This window comes from Carassius gibelio, chromosome A25 (genome assembly GCF_023724105.1).
Source record: "Carassius gibelio isolate Cgi1373 ecotype wild population from Czech Republic chromosome A25, carGib1.2-hapl.c, whole genome shotgun sequence".
Taxonomy (NCBI): Eukaryota; Metazoa; Chordata; class Actinopteri; order Cypriniformes; family Cyprinidae; genus Carassius; species Carassius gibelio.
Genome location: NC_068395.1, coordinates 7,039,724 through 7,061,338, shown reverse-complemented (window position 1 = coordinate 7,061,338; position 21,615 = coordinate 7,039,724). Strand labels below are relative to the sequence as shown.

At 36.9% G+C, this 21,615-nt stretch overlaps 1 protein-coding gene across 2 annotated transcripts in view; it reads right to left on the bottom strand.

The window, feature by feature from the left end:
- Positions 1-2,908: 2,908 nt before the first annotated feature.
- Positions 2,909-21,615, bottom strand: part of LOC127946997 (spondin-1) — a 51,555-nt gene continuing 32,848 nt past the window's right edge. Inside the window, exons 7-16 of one of the 2 annotated variants that reach the window (XM_052543873.1) lie at positions 17,658-17,722; positions 16,156-16,357; positions 14,138-14,278; positions 13,140-13,215; positions 11,774-11,956; positions 8,992-9,162; positions 8,694-8,861; positions 6,872-7,036; positions 6,405-6,668; positions 2,909-4,041 (exon numbers count right to left, since the gene is read on the bottom strand). In XM_052543873.1, coding sequence (XP_052399833.1) covers positions 3,878-4,041; positions 6,405-6,668; positions 6,872-7,036; positions 8,694-8,861; positions 8,992-9,162; positions 11,774-11,956; positions 13,140-13,215; positions 14,138-14,278; positions 16,156-16,357; positions 17,658-17,722 — 1,599 coding nt within the window. In that variant the 3' untranslated portion in view covers positions 2,909-3,877. Of the gene's footprint in view, positions 4,042-6,404; positions 6,669-6,871; positions 7,037-8,693; positions 8,862-8,991; positions 9,163-11,773; positions 11,960-13,139; positions 13,216-14,137; positions 14,279-16,155; positions 16,358-17,657; positions 17,723-21,615 lie in introns of both variants that reach the window. The other variant, XM_052543872.1, reaches the window with a different exon arrangement.

Genomic DNA, 21,615 nt, shown 5'->3' with positions numbered 1-21,615 from the left:
GTACATGACATATGGTTCAGACGTACTTTTACTGTTTTTCTAGAGTTGGGAATCTTAAGGAATGTAAGGTCCACCCAAGTAGTCCAACGACAGAATCCAATGGCGTGGGTGAAGGAATAATGCGTGTGGGTATTTAACTTGCACACTTAGTTTATCAAGATTTAGTTAACATTTTAGTCTAGCTCTGTGTTTAATCTTACTCCAATTTCAAGTGATTATTAAATTTAGACTATTCCTAATTAAGAACTGATCACAAATATTGATTATGCATTAATTTAGATATTTGATTATGCTGAACATCCCATACTTTCAGTTTAGAATTAAATTTAGTTCAAATTCAGATAGATAAATAACATCAATTCAAGTGAACTTTATTGTTTTATTACAGGAAAGGAATCTTGAATTCCTCCTTGTCAAACCTAGAGCAACGCCTACTCGCCTACGACTTTTCTAGCCCTGAAAACTCTCCTGCAGGGGCACCATGTCCTGGTACGTTTGGACAACATGACGGTGGTAGCTCTTATCAATCACCAAGGTGGTCTCAGGTCACGCTCCATTCACAGCTTGGCTCGGCGCCTCCTTTTAAGGGCACAGTGCACTCTCCTCTTACTGAGAGCAGTTTGTGTGCCAGGCAAACTGAACCAAGGGATAGACATGGTGTCCAGGGGCAATGTGGAGGTGGACAACTTCCACTGCCCAATTTACTTTTCAAAACAGTGAGATGCTCTGGCCAACTATAGCCAGTACCACTCTGGACGGACCTTTTCTTGCAAATCCCCGGGCAGAGCTGTGGAGCCTTCATGCTTGGCCCCTTAATGGGAGTATTTGCAGCAACCAGCTTTCTCTGACTGGTGTGCAGTGTGGAACGAGGACCCATCCTTTTGCAACATGTCCTCCATTCTAACTGTTCTACAAGAGTAGCTGGATAAGGGGCACAACCCTTCTATGCTCAAAGTATATGCGGCAGACTATGACCAGCAGAAATGACTTAGTCATTAAGTTTATTAGGAGAGCTCTGAGATTTCCACCTTGTCCTCATTCTGTGTGGATTTGGGACTTACCTATAATCCTCAGGTCCACTTTGGGGTCCTCCAGTCGGCCGACTTGCGGCACCTGTCCCTTAAAACCATCCTCCTTCCGGCTTAAGCATCAGACAAGCAAGTAGGTGACCTGCAAGTACTGTCAGTCAGTGCTTCCTGTCTTGAGTTTGGGCCTAATGACTGTAAAGACATCCTCAAACCAATATACGGCGATGTGCTGAAAGTGCTCTCCACTCCATTCAGAGCACAAGTCACCATCCTTCTAGCACTACCAAATTCAGAAGGTAAGCATGGTCCTAATCCACTATGTCCAGTTTGGGATTTTAGAGTGTATGTTGAGTGCTCTGGACCATTTAGGCACTCAAAGCAGCTCTTTTGTGCTTTTTGTTCTGCACTTGCTTATAGCACGGCACTTTTGGACATATTCTCCATAAGCATCAGCGATGCAACAGGAGAGACAGTTGGAAAGGGAATGCTCCATTTACAAACATAACCTTGGTTCTCTGAGATAAGGGAACAAGGGTTACACAGACTGTCAATAACTGTCACGTCAGATTCGGACAAAATAGCACTCAGAGCCAACTTACTGTATATAGCAGTCGGCTCCACCCCTTTCGGTGGATTGAAAAGCCTTCAGCAGCTACACAAATGTGAACAATTCAGGCTTCAGAAGCACAGTAAACAGCAGTTTCCCCATCCCTTATGAAAATTAATCATGGCTTTATTGTAGTAAAACTGTACTTACCATGTTTTTTTTTTGTTTTTTTTTGGCATATTGATTACATTTGTATAACCACAGTACTACAAATACTATGGTCAGTGTAGCAAAGCCATGGTAGATTTATGGTTACCATGATATGTAAAAAAAAAAAAAAAAAAAACATATAAACATCATTTTAGTTGAAAATGCTTTTTTTCCTCTCCCATATATTATGGCGCTCTGGTTTAATAGATAAACTGACCACATTGATATTAAGTATATTGAAGCAGGCCACCTGTGAAACTTCACGTCTCATTAATAATTCATAAGCCAAACTTTTTCAGTAGGTCTTAAATCCACTGCCCGGTCGTTTCATGTGTGAGAAATATTAATGCTTCAGCGCGTGTTACCATGACTACCAAGCTGCTGTGTTTGGCCCAGTTTAATTAATTTCAGTACTCGCCGAGACATGATGCGTTCTAACAATAAATTGCTCCCATCATGTTTAGGAAGAGAGGGAAATCTCCTGTGTTCAGAGTATAAAGCCTCTGGGCCGTTTACCGCACACTTGTCGAACCAAATCACACTAGGAGTTTCAATAAATGTTTAAAAGGCGAGTTCAAACCTAAATAAATGTACAACACCAACGTTAACAGAGCAACACTTCAGCTCGACGCTTGTGATTTTTCCAAAGTGTAATAAGCTAAAGAAAACAGGCTATGACACATCCTTGCCTCACAGAGCTATCAGACCGTTTTTGCCAGCTATCCATTGCCAAAACCAAATCTAAACAAGTTAAAAGCACGAAATCAGATATTTATATCTAAATATATATCTAAAACTGAAATATAGTTTACATTCAAAATCCACATGACGTTCTGTCGTCTATAGAACACTAAAAAGACGCTATGACAGATGTGAAGAAAGAAAAAATAATGTGAATGATAATTTTTGGCTGACTTATTCCTTTAAGGTTTCATCCAGCTGCCATGTTTATCGAGCAATTGAATTGTTATGCCACTTGGTGACGAATTTACGACGTAATTATGTATCGCAACTTTAGTCTCTGTCTCCCCCTAGTGGTAATACAGAGAGCCTAGATCAGGAAAGATTATAAGGCAATATGTGTGTTTGAGGCAATGAGCAATCCAAAACATGTAGTCACAGACATTTTTGTTGGAAAGATTTATTCTAAAAAAGCAGAATATGAGTGAAAAGAAAGAAAGGAAGGTAGAGAAGAACAACAGAGAAAAAGAAGAAAATCCACAATTGACTTTGGCAAGACTTTTTGAAGCTAAATATATCAAAATTCCACAATAAAAGTAAGAAAATGTCTAATTTAAATGCCTTCTTTCCCTACAGATGAGTTAATATTTAACATTAGCCTCTTATACATCTAATAATGCAATAAAAAGTCACAATCTATTTTCAACTTGGAATTAATATATCACAATTTATAAAATAAAATAAAGAAAAAGGTTGAATGGTCATGTTTACCTGTGCTTTTTATTTCAGACATACAATGTTAAACTATCCATAGGCTGTGCAATGCATTACCCTAAGCCTGTATTCAGCTAGATTTTCTATATATATATTTATTTAAAAAAAATCCTCTGTCCTTACCAAACACTGTATGAATTAACTGGTCAATCCGACATCATGTCCTGTTTTCCTTCACAACCCAATATAAGATTGCATCCAAAATATTTATGGGATGAAGAAAACAATATTTTGTTTACAGGAAATGCTACGTATCTGTTCTGACTGCCGACCTTTACCCAAAAAGATGGTGGTTGTGCATAAAAGTAAAAAGAAGATGTAATTGTCTTTAAAAATGAAGTGCACACTGATGTTTTAGTGAAGTTGGTACTGAAAAGTGTCGGTTATACATTGATACAGTATATACGCCCGCGAAGAAGGCATCTAAAACTAATCACTGATAACAGGCCTGGTCCACGTGTGTGTTACTCTAAAACCCTAAAAGCTGGAACACACACCCCTCGCCATTCCCGTCTCTGGAAACCTTGGGTTAAATCTATGCTGTTCCTGCCCTAATCAGTCACTTTAAGTGCTGAGTCAATGTGTTTTCGGGGGGGTGGGGTGTGTGTGATTGTATTACAGTGATAGAGAGTCACTTTTAGCACGGATGCACGTTGCACGCACGGATCTCCTTCTTGTTTTTGCAGTTGCTGGGCTGTGAAGATTTGCCTTTCCTTTTAACGTTCATCACACGCTCTTGGATCCCCCCGCTGCATGGCTTGGTACACTCCGTCCAGCTGGACCAGGGGCGTATCGGGCAGGCTGCTGGAAGAGATTAAAAGAAAATCAAGGGGGGGTTTGTGTAAGGGGGAATTTGGCCATTTAAAGGGAAAGTTCACTAATAAATTTCTGTCATGACAGCTTCAGGAGAGTTTAGTATGGTAATACCTTAGTGGTAATGGTTTTGGTGGAATAGATCTGCTACACTGCTGCTGCGGTGGCAGAGCAAGTACTGAGACTTGCTACTGCTAATACATTAACAGACACGCTGCTGTGAGCATGTAGGAAATACTGCTGCTGCACATATAACATATGTAACATATTATGAAATTACCCCATAGCAGATTTATTTAGGTGGAGCTGGGGAAGATGGAGGGATTCTGAAGCGGGCTGGTGGTGACCAAGGTAAAGTGTCAAGAATGAATATCACCAGTGTCCTCCGCAGCTGATGGGGACAGCACAGTTAAAGGTGATTTATGAGCGTGTGTGTTTATGCATGTTGGGAATAAGTGGCAAGACCAGAGAGACTTCCCTAGTACAATGAGCATGGGATCCTCTACATCACCATCTGTAGCCATACTGAATCACTTCGTCATACGCTGACAATATATGTGCGTTAATGTGTGTGTAAGAGATGCTACGGCTCATAGAGAGCAGCAGAGCTTTAAAAGATTGGATGTATTGATCGATTCATATGAGCAGTACAGAAGGTTTACAGGGAGCTTAGGAGAGCAATTTGATCAATAACAAATATATTGGCTCTGTTCCAAAACAGTAAGCTGCCTTGTTGCTTTATTGATCAAAAGTGACAGTAAAGACATTTATAATTTTGCAAAAGATTTCTATTTCAAATAAATGTTCTTTTGAACTTTCTATTCATCAAAGGATCCTGAAAAGATTGTTTCCACAAAAGTGTTACGCAACACGACTTCAACATTGATAGTAAGAAATGTCTCTTGAGCAGCAAATCTCTATATTAGAATGATTTCTGAAGGATCATGTGACACTGAAGACTGGAGTGATGGTGCTGAAAATTCAGCTTCTTGATCCCAGGAATAAATGTCAATCTAAAAGATATTCATATAGAAAACAGTTATTTTAAATTGTAATAATATTTCCATAAACTACAGTTTTTACTGTATTTTTACTGTAATAAACACAGTCTTGGTGTGCACAAGAGTCATCTTTCAAAAACGTTTAAAAACCGTACTGACCCCAAACTTTTGAACAGGAGTTATGAGCCTAAAATGCATTAGTAACCCTAAAATATACAGAACACATAAATATTGGGTAAATGAGTAAATTATTAATTACAAACAATAATTTTTTTAAAGTCTCAGACCTAATTACAGTGCCTTTTCGGGATTGCCTCCAATAAATGGTACATGTGAATCAAACTTCAGAGTCTGATCACAAAGTATCCATCAAAGCAGATTCATTAGTTCTCTGCCTTTTAAGAGCGCACGTATGATGACTTAAAATACTTCCACTGTAGGCAGCTCACTAGGTTTTGAAACAAGGTCATTTTCAGAATTTTTCAGGAACACAAAGGAAAGTAACTTATATTCAAATGGGTGAGAAGAAACTTATTTTACCACTCTAATGTTCCATATTTCTGTGTGAAATGAGATAAAAAAACAAAACAAAAAAAACTTGATTTTATCCTGTGGAACTGATTGAATTTTGAAAAAAGGCATTTCGCATCATCTTGACATATTTCAATGGTTGTTTGAAAGTGAGATGGTAATAAAAAATTATTTTTCAATGCTTTTTCATTCCCTCACAAAACATTTTGTGTTCCCACAGAGGAAGAGTGCTTTTGCTTGAAAAACGTTTGCTTTCCATAGAGAAACTGCTAAAGTACTGAAATACAGTTTTCCCAGGCACTTCGTATTATTTTCATCACCAAAAGCAGAATTTCCTGGGGGATCCCAAAAGTTTTGCAAATGAACACAAAAGTATTGAAATATAATTTTTCCTTTCTCATTTTCCTATTTTATTTATTTTTTCATCGCCATGTCCCTTTCGGACAGCTTATTCAAGTAATTATGTATAAGAGCGCATTCTCTCATGAGAATATTCTTAGGAGACAATGCAAAAAGTTTGAGTGAACAATGTTTTTTCCATCCCATTTCATAATATCTTCCATCACCATGTCCCTTTGGGAGCTTTGTACCAAGGTGAAATCAGTCAAGAAAAGTTTTTAAGGGGCTGTTGATGTTATTAAATACTGATGAAAGATTGCAAAGACTTCTTCGGAGTAACTGTCTCATATAAATCAAATTCAAATTCAAGTCAAATTCAGAGGCACAAACCATGAGCAATTGACAAAAATCCTGCTTCCAGGAATGATTGGTTGGCAGAGAGCTAAACTTGCAATAAGTAAATATTAAATAATTCTGGACCTGAGCTTTCCTCTGCCACAGACTCCCTGCTCGGTTTTGCTCTCCTCCTGTCTGAAGCTTCCTGTCTCTTCTTCTTGTCGCTGGCACGGGAACCTCTCGTGCACTTGCGGATCTTGCATTTCTTCCTCTGGACCGTCTCGGGACAGGGCATGCCTCCAAACTGAGGCTCTAGCTTGACCATCCGTGACCGGATCATGTGACCCTTCCCACAAGACTTATTACACTCAGACCATGCCGACCACTCCGACAGCATGCAGTCCGTGGCTGGAGGAGGAACAGAAGGAATTAAAAAGGGAGCATTTCATCCATTTGTTTGTTTCTGTGCATACTTTGTGAACTAAATATCACAAAACCTCCCTTTATTGACATCTTCAATTCGCATTAAATCGCATTAGGGTTAGTCTGTAACTTTACATACAAACACTAAGTCTGGTATAAATAAAGGTGTGTGTGTCTGTGTTACTTACAGCATTCAGGAAGCATGCACTTTTCAACCTGCTCGAGTTCATCTAAACACAGGCTGGGCTCTACAGGCGTCTTCAGCATGCGCTGACGGGAACGCATACCCACACCGCAAGACACACTGCACTCTCCCCAGTCTGACCACGGAGACAGCATACACACCACCTCATCTACACACACACAAGTACACAAGTTATGAACAGTTCCTACTGTTCATGCACCCAAGGCATACTAAATTAGAGGTGCACAGTATCAAGTGCAGATTTATATGGCATATACTTGCAATCCACATAATCTAGTGCATACTAGTTTTTTTTGTATTTTTATGAAAGTACTAGTCATTTGATGAAGCACACTAAACATAAAAAATTACTTAGAATAGGGAACAATTATTCACTGTAAACTACGACTTTTCTCAAAATAATTCCTAATTTGCTGCTTATTAATAGTTAGTAAGGTAGTTGTTAAGTTTAGGTATTAGGTATGATAAGGCATTAAAATGTGATTAATTAGTACTAATATATGGCTAATATTCTAGTAATATGCATGCTAATAAGCAACTAGTTAAGATACCCTAAAATAAACTGTTACTGAATTCAATATTAATTATACATTTGCAAGTATAAATAAGGTAATACTTTTTTTAAGGACTTATTTTCACTGTTAACTTGCATACATATCACTAGCCTATTGGCTGTTTATTAGTGCTTATACAGCACATATTAATGTCTTATTCTGAACGACCATTCCATATTTTATATCCGTTAATCCAACCCGATCCCTTAACTTAACAACTACATTATTAACTGTTAATAAGTTACATACTTATAAATCTTTTATGTTTGGTGTATCTATAATCTATATGAAGGGTGTATGTTTATATATAAAAAAATATATATATATATATATATATATATATATATATATATATATAAAGGTATTTTACAGCATATGTTTCAAATGTATACTGTATAGCCATTCAGATAAATTATATTTAAAATATTAATGTTATAAAACAAACACAATTCAGAAACCAAAACCACCATGATGCATATACTGTTTTTTTTCATCCACTGTACATCAATAATATTTAAATTAGTTAAAAATGAATATCTGATTATTATTATTATTATTAATGTTGTTGTTGTTAAATAAGACCATATTATAATTAACATCAAATGTAATATTTAATGTGCCGATTGGATTAAAATATACAAAATCTTGCTATGAAAAAAATAAATACAAATAGAAAAATATAAATGAACAAACAAATAATTTATAAACAAACAGACTAACAAACAAAGACATAAATGTTGTATTGGTAATAGAACATAATGTACTATTTCTTTTTTTTCTTTTTTTTTGATCATGTATATTATTTCACTGGTTCAATCTGTAGCATGTTAAACTTGAAATTAAAGGTTTTAAATACTACTTCTGTTCACAAATTTGAAAGCTGTTTAGCAGATAAATAAAGGTCATATTATGTGACTACACATTATTTTTATGTTATGTACGTTTATTACCTGCTTCTGTATGTCTTGTCTTAAAAAAAAATATGATGGAGCCAAATAAAGTAAGGATTTAGCAATTACTATCTACACCATCCCAAGCATGAAATTGATGCCTCAATTTAAATAAGACCTTAAGAATGGCTGGTCCATCCCTCCCCGGGGCAAGTGACAAGCAGCTCTAATTAGAAATCGACTAGCAGCAAAGGAATTCTGTTAATGAATCAAACCTGGTGAAGCGGGGGGATCTTGCCTGGCCCATGAGAAGCTATTGGATTGAGTTGAGTGAACTGACATTTTGTGGCTTTATACTTACTGCACTCAGGCAGCATGCACTTCTCTGCCTCCACCAGCTGCACTCGACAGGGCGATCCATCTGAGGCCTCCATCTTCATCATGCGCTCTCTCCTCCTCATCCCCACTCCACAGCTCACGCTGCAGGGCTCCCACTCAGCCCACTCGGTCACTACGCAGCTACTGGGAGCTGAAACACACAAAAACATGTCTCTAACATTACTTGTGTAGACTTTAGGATAGTTATTTGACTAAATACTCATATTGAACATTCGTATAAAACATATATACATATATACATATATATATATAAAACTTACAGCAGTCCTCGTTGACCACACACTTCTCTGTCTCCTCGGTTGGCAGCGTGCAGCTGGAGCCGTCCTCTGGGAACTGCTTGACATATCTCTCTCTGGACCTCATGCCCATTTCACACGAGGCGCTGCACGGAGACCAGCTGATCCACTCTGACATCATACAGGTGGACGCCTCTAGGGAAGAGAACACAGTCATATGCTAATTAGGTACTGTATGCCACAAAAATCTTTCCTAAAAGTACATTCTGGTGATGAGTGAATAGATACATTTGATCACATTTCAGTAACGTGGCATGACATACAGCCAAGTATGGTGACCCATACTCAGTTCTCGTGCTCTGCATTTAACCCATACAAAGTGCACACACACACACACACACACCATGAACACACACCCGGAGCAGTGGGCAGCCATTTATGCTGCGGCACCCGGGGAGCAGTTGGGGGTTCGGTCCCTTGCTCAAGGCCACCTCAGTTTTGGTATTGCCAGCCCGAGACTCGAACCCACAACCTTAGGGTTAGGAGTCAAACTCTCTATTCACTAGGCCACACATTTCCCAAATTATATTTCTCATAAAAAGCTTGATCCCAAGATTTATGCTTAAATGATTGAAATCTGACCATATTGTTATTTATTTCATTTTTTGACAAAAATGTATTTGTGGTTTAATTGTTTTTTATACATGTATGAGCAAACAGACGTCCAGTACACTTGCAAACTTCAGTACTGTTCAGCGTCTCATAATGATAATAACAATAATTTCAACAACAAAATCAAAAGTAATATAGAATGCATAGAATAATAATAATAACAATTAACTATCACTTTCCACAAAATTTGTTTACTTTGATTATTTTTTATTCAGTTACAATAAAATGTAAGATATTCCCTCTTGTAAGATATATATATGATATTCCCTCTTCGATACAGCAATTCAATGCATTTACCTGCTCATAATCCTGTTTCATTATGTACGACAGACTGTAAGATTACAGTCCTCCTCTATCCTTTCGCAGTGCTGCCATGCTCTATAGGTCATCATTCATATCTTCCACCTTTCTGCCCTTATAAAGTGCTGACAGATGTGATCACATTGACTGATCCAGCCATGCTTTATCCCACCTCAGTTGTTCCAATTATCTCTAAGGCAGAGCTTGTAAATAGATTTGTTATCAGATGGGATGGATGAACTTGGGGCTACTCTCCATAGATTTGCCTCCAGTGTAGACCCCATTTGGGACCAGCAGCAAGCACTACCTAATAAAGCAGAACTAAGTGAATCATTAATAAGAGCTGTAAATAAACGTGGCCCTGATGGGGCCCCCAGAGGCCCCAGTGTCTGCCTGTCAATGGGATGGTGGATTATCAATCAATGCAGGCCCTTAACGGCCCATTAATTAAAAACAAAAGAGAGTCTATGCAAAGCAATGCAGGTTCTATTAATCAATAGCGGGTGCTGGTGAGAAACAACCGCCTTCAACATCTTTAAAAGCCTCAAGTCAGAGCAGACAGAATGAAGACGTGATGTGGAAAAACAGACGGATCGGAGGATGGAGAGGTACAGATGAGGCAGATGGATGGGTCGATGCAGATATGCTGACAGACAAAGAAAAAAAAAGAGAAAATGTCTCTGACAATGTCTAAGAATCTTATTGTGATTATTTTTGATATTTGTGGCTTTGGTATCTAGATTAAAAGAAAAAGACAAATTCAAACTAAAACAGCAGAAAATACAAACTAGCAATTCTTGCCTTTGTCTCCAGTTAAATGATGTTTTGCACAACAAAAAGGGCTGTTAATGTAAAAAGTTACTCTTTAAGGGTATTCATGCTTTTTCGCTTTATAAGTATAAAATTCAGACCTTTTTAGTTAAGTGGGCTAAAAAACAATCCAGTTCTTCACATTGTAATTCAAAGTTCTGAATATTTCAAATATTTGAATATATTTTTATACAGTATATTGTATTCTACAGTATTTTATACAGCATATAGTATTTCACATATTATCAAAAAACTCGAATATTTAGAATATTTCTAAATATTATTAAAAAAAAAAAAAAAAAAAAAAAATTATACAATAGTGTACATTATACCAACCACATTGGAATATTTATACCAAAATAATTCACATACTATTAAAAAATGTTTTTTTTAGAATATTAAAAAAAAATTATATTATACTGAAAACTTCTTGCGGTCACAGAAGGCCATACAGCTATTGCGATGTGAATTGGATTGTGCAGCTCTTACATGTGTGTCGATATACAGATCTTAAAAAACACAGCCAAGTATTCAAAAGAGAAAACATTATTTACAGTTTAACTTACCAAGATTTTACACTCTGACCCAAATGACCAACCTACCAAAGTGCGAATGTCTTATTGATTCTTTTAAACGATAAACCACGATATATAGTTTATGGTTATGGTTTATAGCGTCTACCTCTCCAACGAGGGAATCAATACTTTGGTCTGCTCGAGCAGATTGCAGACATAAAACTCCACAGCAGCAGTTTGAGGTCAGATAAGGTTTTCGTAACCTTGAAAACAGAGATCTTGCATTTCTCTACATTACTCGCACTAACAAAACGATCAATTAACTACTTGCTCCACTCAGCATTTCATGCATGCTTTTCTGCACAACATTTTTATTCCTTCTTCCTCCATTTTGTTTTCTTTCCCTTATTCTATGCACCTTCCTTGTTGAGATAGTGATCCCTAAATCCATCAGCCTCAAAGAGATTTATGTGCGCTGGAGAGCTGGAGACAAGTGTTATCTAGCTCACCCTCCTCGCTGCAGCCCAGCCCCATGCAGGGCTCAAAGTCTTGGGTATGCAGGCAGGGCACGCTGGGGTCCAGCTGCGCTTTTAGCATCCTCTGTCTCATCCGTCGACCTTTATCACAGGTGGAGGAGCTACAGGCTGACCACGGAGACCAGTTTGAGTAGATGCACGTCTCTGGAGTGTTGTCTGCTGTGGAAATGAGTGAGTGGATTGACTCATTAGAGGACATTGCACGGTTCGTGGAAAGCAGCAGCACTTTTAAACCCTTTCTTAAGGGAACACTTCACCCAAAAATGAGAATTTGCTAAAAATGTACTCACCATCAGGCCAGTCAAGATGTTGATGAGTTGAATAGAACAGAATCAGAACAGATGTAATTTAGCAGTACACCATTTGCAGTGAATGGGTGCCGTCAGAATGAATCTGTTCTGATGAAGAAACAAACTCATCTACATCTAGGATGGCCTGAAGGTGAGTAGATTTTAATAGCAGTGAATGGGTGCCGTCAGAATGAATCTGTTCTGATGAAGAAACAAACTCATCTACATCTAGGATGGCCTGAAGGTGAGTACATTTTAATAGCAGTGAATGGGTGCCGTCAGAATGAATCTGTTCTGATGAAGAAACAAACTCATCTACATCTAGGATGGCCTGAAGGTGAGTAGATTGTAATAGCAGTGAATGGGTGCCATCAGAATGAATCTGTTCTGATGACGAAACAAACTCATCTACATCTAGGATGGCCTGAAGGTGAGTACATTTTAATAGCAGTGAATGGGTGCCGTCAGAATGAATCTGTTCTGATGATGAAACAAACTCATCTACATCTAGGATGGCCTGAAGGTGAGTACATTTTAATAGCAGTGAATGGGTGCCGTCAGAATGAATCTGTTCTGATGATGAAACAAACTCATCTACATCTAGGATGGCCTGAAGGTAAGTACATTTTAATAGGGACACCATAAACATTGACTTTTCTTTCTGTCTTTCTTTCATTCTGTCCTTGGTTTTATCCCTCTGTGGCTTGCTGGTCTAATAGGACTAATAGCTGCTAGTAGCATAGAAATTACACTCTTTAGCTTTAAAAGTTGCAAAGCTTTCGTTCATTCCGGTCCTTTTTTTTCCTCTCACAAGAAACTGGAGGGAAACCACAGGTAATTATCTGGCAGAGTGCATTAGCCAATAAACATAATTGAAGTGCACCATGCTAAAGCATATTGTTATTTTTCATCTTCCTGTTGTTTGACTTTACCGTCACAAGAGTTGTACTATAAGATACCTGCTGGCTGCCTTGTTCATTAAACTGTCCAGTGGCTATGTTTTTAAATGAGGTGCTACAAATTGGATAAGATAGCATAGCCATACGCACCTTCCTCCTTCTCCTCCTGAGCAATATCAGCGACGATATCGTCTATGGTGTCGGGCATGGTATTGCACTGCTCTCCCTGCAGATCGGAAGAACATGGATCAACATCACAGAGCCTGATAAGATCCACCATTTGCCATCTGATCACTATCACGCTAAGCTCCGCACGCACAAAAAAATGATTCTCTGAGGGCAGATGATTGTAAAAGACTAGAGATGAGATTTTTCTCAGCTGTGAGACAAGAGATGAAACATCTGCTTGCTTTGACATATTTTTGTAAGCTATTGCTTTAGTTTGTTTAGTAAATGGACTTTTATGACTCAGCGATTCCGAGTCATTAGCTATATTAAACAACACAGCTGTTCATACTGAATGCTAAAAACAGGAAATAAACAATAATAAATTCACAAAAACACAATGCTCAATGTGATCGCCAATAACTGATAAGTGGCCAATATATGTTGTATTATTTGGTCTAAATAAATAAAAAATAAACCATCTAAAGTAAAATAAACAATTAGTTTTAATAATTTAGACATCACAACATTATAATGTACAGTATAAAAAATAATATTATATTAAAGATTTGCTAATGATTACATTTGGTATTATTTCATATTATTAAATCATTAGTGTTAAAGATTAAAGACTGAAACTTTCAATTATTAATAAATTACTAGTGTAAAATTTTAAGTTAGTAACTTGTTAATTAGTTGAAATTTAGATGATGGGAAATGTATTCTAAATGTAAAAATAGAGGGAAATAGCTACATTTAAAATAAATTATTTCAATTTTAATATATTTACAAATGTTTAAAATGGAAACCATGATACCTTTTTAATGATTCTTTGATAATTATAAAGTTCAAAAGAACAGCATTTATTCAAAACATATATTTGTAATAGAATAAAAGTATGCGGCACAAAAGTATTAATTTCTTAAAATCATACTGCCCTATATATATATATATAATTAATTAAAACAGCTTCTAAAAATTACCTTTCTTGCTATTCTCTCCACCACCACTCGGGCAAGGGGTGTGATGGGGCCACCGGAAAGGTCATAAAAGGGGCTCTGTGGGTGATCCAAACTGGTGAGGGGTCGAATCCGCTCCTGGGGATTGCTGGGTTTATTGGGAGACTTGGATATACAAAAGAAACACAGGATGACAGAAGAGAGACGTGAGGGAGGGTGGGAAAGAGAAAAAGAGAGGTAGAGTATGTGACTTTTGGATGCCATCTGCCAGGGCTTTCCACCTTTCATCTCCATATGCATCATTCATTGACTTCGTAATATTCCCTTTATGAGTGATTTATGTTCTTGTTTCCTGCCTCTGCACTTTGAGTCACCTGACAGTTACTTGCATTCAACCCTCAACACTTTCAGAGCAATGCTGCCAAACAAAGACCGACTGCTTGGTTAAGCTGAGTGTAACTTCTGAAATGAACTTATTTCTTTCAAGGAACAACTCTGGACTGTTTCGTACCAGCAGGGGGCAGCGTGTGAAGTCCTGGTTCCACTTAACATTTGGGATGTGCAAAGACTTAATACTGTTTGCTCTGAACAGCTCTTGAGTAAATATGAAGATTTTATTGACACTAGAAGCAACATAGGACACAGTGAGGAAACTAGTTTATTTGTGCTTGTTTTTCCTCTCTGTATTTTTTTATCTAGTGCAGACTTGGATTTTGTATATTCATAAGCAATTTTTAAGTATGAGACAATGTGGAAGCATTATGAATTGAAAGCAGTTTTCGCTTTGTTTATGTAACAATTTAATTTCCACATCAATCCTTCAGGACAAAACTAAATATTATTCCATTACCTTGTAATTAAGATTGTCAAATTTCATGGGTTTAAATGCCATTAAAGCTTTTGTTTAATTTTACATTATAACTTTCATTCTGTTATAAATGATTTCTGGAAAACTGATCAGAAACTTGCTGATTAGAACTAATCAGAGTGTGTACAAAAATGTCTGCATCAGAGATCCTGTTTAAAGATAAATGATAAAGATGCCCATTATGAGTATTTATTTATAAATCAAACCCATGTGTCTTATTAAATCAACAAAGCTCAACAAGTCAAATATCACCCACAAGTTAAGTCCATAGAGTGTGGATTATTTTATACATTTCTTTTTTTAATATTTTAGAATTTAATTAATAATAATAACAATAATAATAATAATAATAATAATAATAATAATAACTATTATTTTAATGTATTTTTATTTAACAACAACATTAACAGTTTTATTATAACTGTTATTATTGAAAGGCTGAATATTATTATTTTAACAACAACAACAATAAAAAATAAAAATGAACATTTGAATATTGATTCTTTTTTATTTTATTTAATTATTTAAATAATGGTCATTTGCACTGAGGTCTGTGTTTGCATGAATTTTGCAAAAAAAAAAAAAAAAAAAAAAAAAAAAAAAATATATATATATATATGTGTGTGTGTGTGTGTGTGTGTATGTGTATGTGTATGTGTGTGCGTGTGTGTGTGTGTGTGTGTGTGTGTGTGTGTTTGTGCATGTAAGGCCGGAGTGCAGTTGCATACATTAATGTTGTTAGGGTAAATTTTAAATTCATTTAATTTTAATTATCTGCACAATTTGTGAAATCTATTAGTTAATATGAATTAATCTATTAATCTAAGAGTTTTCTTAGAACTGAATGCATTAACATGTTTACTAATAGTATGATGTTATCCATGATCAAATATTTAGAAAAATCATCTATTCATTGTCCAAATTATAACAAAAATGAAATGTATTTAAGACAAACCAAGCAATTGACTTGATGTCTTGTCATACTGTTTACAGTTGGTACAAGACAAGATTTCAGATTACCATACAGTAGAAAAGACGAATTATGGAAACCTAGCTTCTGTGCATGCACAATGACCCACATTGCCTCCTGCTACCCTACAGCATGTGAACTCCTTCCTGAAAGTTTTCACAGTATGTTCTAATGTAACAATGTCATCAGTCTGTGAAAACTGACCTCATAAGTGACACCGCTGTCAGTACCGGCATCCCACGGCACCAGATCCTTCACCAGTCTCTGGACCCAGCCGCAATCCCTGGTGCACAGGTCCTCCCCAGACAATCCCACGTTCCAGTCCGGACTGGGGCCCAACATAGTCAGGAAAGACATGAGATGACGGGCTCGATCCACCGAGAACTCCGCCGAGGGGGCAGAACGCCTGAGAGAAGACAATGGAAGAGGTGTATTCAACCGAAAATAAAGCTGTTGTTTCAGAGGAAGGACTGTACACAAACATAATGCCACTTACAGGAAGTATGTCTAATGTACTGCGCTAAGGCATAATTTGTAAGAATCCATGCAGATTGTAATTAATCAAACTAATTGCCCTGATTACAAACCATCACCAAAGCAACTGTTGCAATTTGAGTGAAGCAGGTTATGTGCTTGAAGATGTTACTTGGATCTATTGATTAACACATATTAAAAATTCATCATTAAATCAGCATCTTATGCCTTGCACAGGAAGAGAGAGAGCCATGCATTCCAGGCAGATGAGAATTAAACTCAGGATTTTTAATCAAAACCAAAGATCTGCAGTGTGGGACATAACTAAAAAAAAACAAAAACAAAAAAACAATTTACATAACAAATCAATTAATAAATTAATAAAATAAACAAATAAACAAAATAACACTAAAATGTATTTATTTTAAATAAAATAAAATAAATATTTTAATAAAATAAAATAAATAATTGGTAAATAAAATAAGTTAAAAATAGTGTTGGATACAGTCAAGAAGATAAAGAAACTGAGGAGGGAAAGACCAAAATGCCTATACAAAATACTTTGCTAGCCTAATTTTATGTTAGACAATAGTTTATCAAACATATATGATAAGTTTCACCACAAAAAAAGTACCCAGTGTGTTTAACTTATGGTTGGAAATAATTAACGTGCTCTTCATGGGGTAAATTGGTTGTGGTAATCGACAGTCTGATGTCAAAATAATGTCAAGAGAATGTCCTGATGTATTGGAGCTGGAGGGAGGCCATTAACCTCAATCGCAGAAGCACCGCGGGTGAAATGCTACTCTCATCAAAAAACAGAAGTCTTCGCTAAACAAAACCACACATAAAATATTAACCGCCTCGTTAGTGAGCGGGAAGAAACATCTACATACCCAGCAGGTGCTGAAAAGGGACTTTCATTAACTTGTCCTTGTTCTTTTCTACTGAAAAAATATTCATCCAGGAAAAAAAAGCAAGCCTTTCTGAAGTCGGTACAATTTTATTTTCATTTTTTTGATAGGCTGCAATTTAAAAAATAAAACATAATATTTTAAAATTCAATAATTTAATGGTGGCGATGGCCTTGTGGGCAGTGCACTGACATGTAACTGATATCAACACAGACATACAAAATCATGGAAGTTTTATTTTTATGTGTGGCTAAAGAGTCAAAACACTTTTTGGGGCTGTTGTCTAGATGTAAAAGTGCAAAAGCGATGGAAACTTACACATTAAGAGGCTGCCAGGCGGGCCACTGGGCTTTGGTTTTGATAACTGTCATAACATCATCACCCTGCGAGAGACAGACGGAGAGAAACAGACAGAAAAAAGAGAAAGTGGATTTTTATTGCATCCTATATATAGAACGTCAAGTGCGCTAAAACAAAACAGCAAGGATTTTGAGTTATACTTTCTCCAGGTCGTCTATCTTTCCAGCACTACAAAAAAAAAATGTTTCCTTTCTATCCTTTATTTCTCTCCTTAAACCTCTGAAAATATTATATTCATGACAACACTTCAGACTATGTGCTTAAGATTTCTGGTATTATTTGGTGCATTGATCCATTTGTTGTTGCTTTTATGTGATATCTGGACCCAAGGGAAAAGACACCGCACTTTAACAATACTTTATTGAGAACCACAAGAAACAGCTACAGTGAAACTACATTAGTAAGGAACAGTCAAATACAGGCACAAAAAAAGGAAGAGAGTATGTTTGAGACAAAAGCAACCGTCAGGCACAGAAAGAGTAAGAAAGGCAATGCCTGTACATATTCACCACGGGATGCTGGGAGCTTGTGTGGCTGCCATTACCCCAATAACATTTCAAAGAAGTGTCTGACGATCTGTTCCAACATTCAGACAGGATCCTGAAGGTTCCCGTTACCGCTGACAGTTTCAGGTGCAATGCTGAAGCATAATGGAGCTTGTGCCATAGCGTTTCAAGACCTCTGTCTGATAATGTATTTCGTTTAAATTTAAACAGAACTGTACTTCACTAAGTTTTCTTGTTTGTCCCAAAGTTACCAGTATGATCACAGGCATCTGTGATCACATATTTTTGTATTTTCTTTTGTTAAAATGCAAAAATAAAATAAAAAAGCTAACTTAAAATATTAATAAATACTATAAAATACTAAATGCTTTAAATATATATTTTTAAATACTATAAATAATACACAAATATTCTAATAAAAAAATTCTAAATTTCCTTGTTTAGGCTGATTTTCCTAAATATTAAACAAAAAATATAATAAAAAATATTTTTAATTAATTGTGAACATATATATTCATAATAAAGAACTCAAATAGTTTCAGTACAAATACTTTACTCTGTTTTTCCCTCAAATTATCCTTCACTTACTTACATCTGTAATGATGGGCCGCTTTGCACCAAATAATATTCAGCATATAGATTCAGCTTTGGGGAGTGTCAAAAGGCACTGAAAACGGCCTGTGAAATGTCTTTGAGACCCCTGATTTAACCCGTCTACAGGCAGCAAGTGACCCGTCATTACAAATGCACTCACAAAAACTCTCCCATCAGATCAATGAATGTGAGACTACTGAAAAATTAACATGCGGTTGGCAAACGCTCTTTTGTACCCACACTCACAGCTTGCTGCCCAACATCAAACAGACATACAGTACAAAGGGAGTTTGTACATTCCTAAAGGCCTGCGTGAATTACATTAATGCAAACACAAGACAACCAATACAAAAACATTGCTTACTCAATGCTTGCTGGATCAATTCATGCAGATTTAGTTTAGGGGTTTAAAAACTGCCAACAGTATAGGTCAAGTGCACTAAAAGTACATTTGCTTTTATTATATTAATCCTCAGAAATAGCACACACAAGCCACATGGGTAAACAAAGACATATTGTTGTGCATTCAACTTCTATACTTATCGACACACTAACTAGTTCCCAATTCGCAACAGAAATTCAATAAAAGCTGCTACCAAACAAAGAATTGTGGAAGAAATAAGATTGTGATAATACTGGGTTCTGGCGTTGTTGGCATTTTTTTGTGAGAAATACACAGCTGCCTCTGAGTAATTAAGCAATTAATCTGCTAATTGGCCAAATTGATGAATATGTTTCAAAGAGGCAGATGGTGCCACACATGCTTGAGGATATTCATTCACGGTCCGCCACTCTGGTAGTCTGGTCCTCGCATTCGAAACCAGAAAGAAATATACTGCCTAAAATGGGCCAAATGGACTTCACTTCTGCTTATTCGGAGGATTTATCAAGTGTACTTAGGTTGACAACATGGGAGCGAAATCTCAAACCGCTTGAACCAAGAAGCAAACCGGTCCAGTGCTCTGAACATGAACATCGATTGTGGTGCAAAATAATAATAATACATCAGTGCCAAACCGGGGGCCAGAAACAAAGTTCTTCTGAGGCTTTTTGACCTCCTTGAGGGTTTTTAAGGAGGGATGTACCTGAGAAGCTTTAAGAAATACAGAAAGACATTTTGTTCTTGGCTGACTGGTGATTTTGAACCTTTGAGAGAGTCTGCAGCTCCCTTAAGGATCCTGTAAAGAACACATCTGTCTCCGGTTCAGCTTTTATCACCTTGAGGCAAGTGCACTTTTGGTTTTGCTTTGGTGTTTTGGTCGCAAACTGGCTCTCAATTCTTAGCCACTCGCTCGTGCTTCACATACAGGTCACACGCGTTCGCCTGGTGTTTGTTTTGTGAATGCAGATATCCTGTGTATCGCGGTATGAATGCTAATGACGGTATTCAGTTACAGAGTTTAAAGGGACAGTACATCCAAAACGTGGCCATTTACTCACCCTCATGCCCTTCCAAAACTCTGACTTCTGCGAAAAGTAGATATTTTGAAGAACTGTAACTGCTTTTGTCCATGCAGTGAAAGCGAATGGGTTCCATAAAAAAAAAAAAAACATTAAAATCTTTTACTCCATTGACCTGTGGTTGTGGACAACTGTTGACTTTCACTTGCACACAGTGAATTTGCTTGTGGGCCATCTTTGCTGTGCAGCAAATGAGAACTGTCACTCTGGGTCCCTGGCTGCTGTTTCTGAAAACGGGTTTCACAGTTCACAGACCGTCACCCCAAACTGACCCCAACCAAATTGCTGGAGGGATGGAGCGAGACAGAAGAGGAGGGGAACAAAGGATGAGAAGTAGAGGAGTGTGACTGCTGAAAAGCCAAAGGGTCTCGGAGGGTTCTTGGAGAAATGCCTCGGGGAAGGTCATATACACCTTTCCATTTCTGCAGGCTTCAAAAGAGTCTGATATAAGCACATGGGCTGACTGACAAGGCATGCAGCTCACATATTACCAGTGGCTGCTGTAGAATGACCGTCAATGGAGAAAGATGCATTTTGCCCCCAAAATGTTATAGTTATGGAACGTATTCAAGTCATTTTACATATAAATTTATTTTTCTTCTTTTATCATTGTATAGGGATAGTTGTATCACCCAAACATTTAGATATTTTTAGGAGGCATAACTTTAATTCATAATTTAAAATCCTGTTCATTATATGTGTATTCAAGTCATTTTATGTATGAATTGGATTTATTTTTTTTATAGGTGCACAACACATTAGTCTAAGATTTTGACTTTATGTCTCCTAAAAATATAAAAATTAATTTGAATTCATCAGTTAATATCATTTTCAATATGGAAGTTGTGTATTCAAGTCATTTTAACTGTATTTTTAATGTATGCTTTACAAACAAATATACTGTAAGAGTAATCTCATTAACCAACCTACCAGCATGGACTTACCGGACAATTTAAGTAGCCAAAACTAGACCTTTTATCTACTACTACTACTACTACTACTACTACTACACACACACACACACACACACACACACACACACAGAAAATTAGATAGAGAGTGGCGATGAAAAAAATATTGATTCTTCTGGAAGTGCCACTCATTTGGCAATGAGCAATTACCAGCCATCCAGAGCCTGGCAAGCATGTACTGAAGTTCTCCTCTGAATCACTGTTTACAATCTACTGTATATCGCTTCTTTGGTCATTGCTACTTATCCCCCAAAAACCTCCTTTCAGAACAATCCTATAACAGACCTAGTACATTACTGGTTCTTTTGTGTTGCTTTAGTTCTGAATCATCTGTAATCTTGACCTTGTCTGGACCATTGTAGCCTGTGCTGCCCATGACCGCAA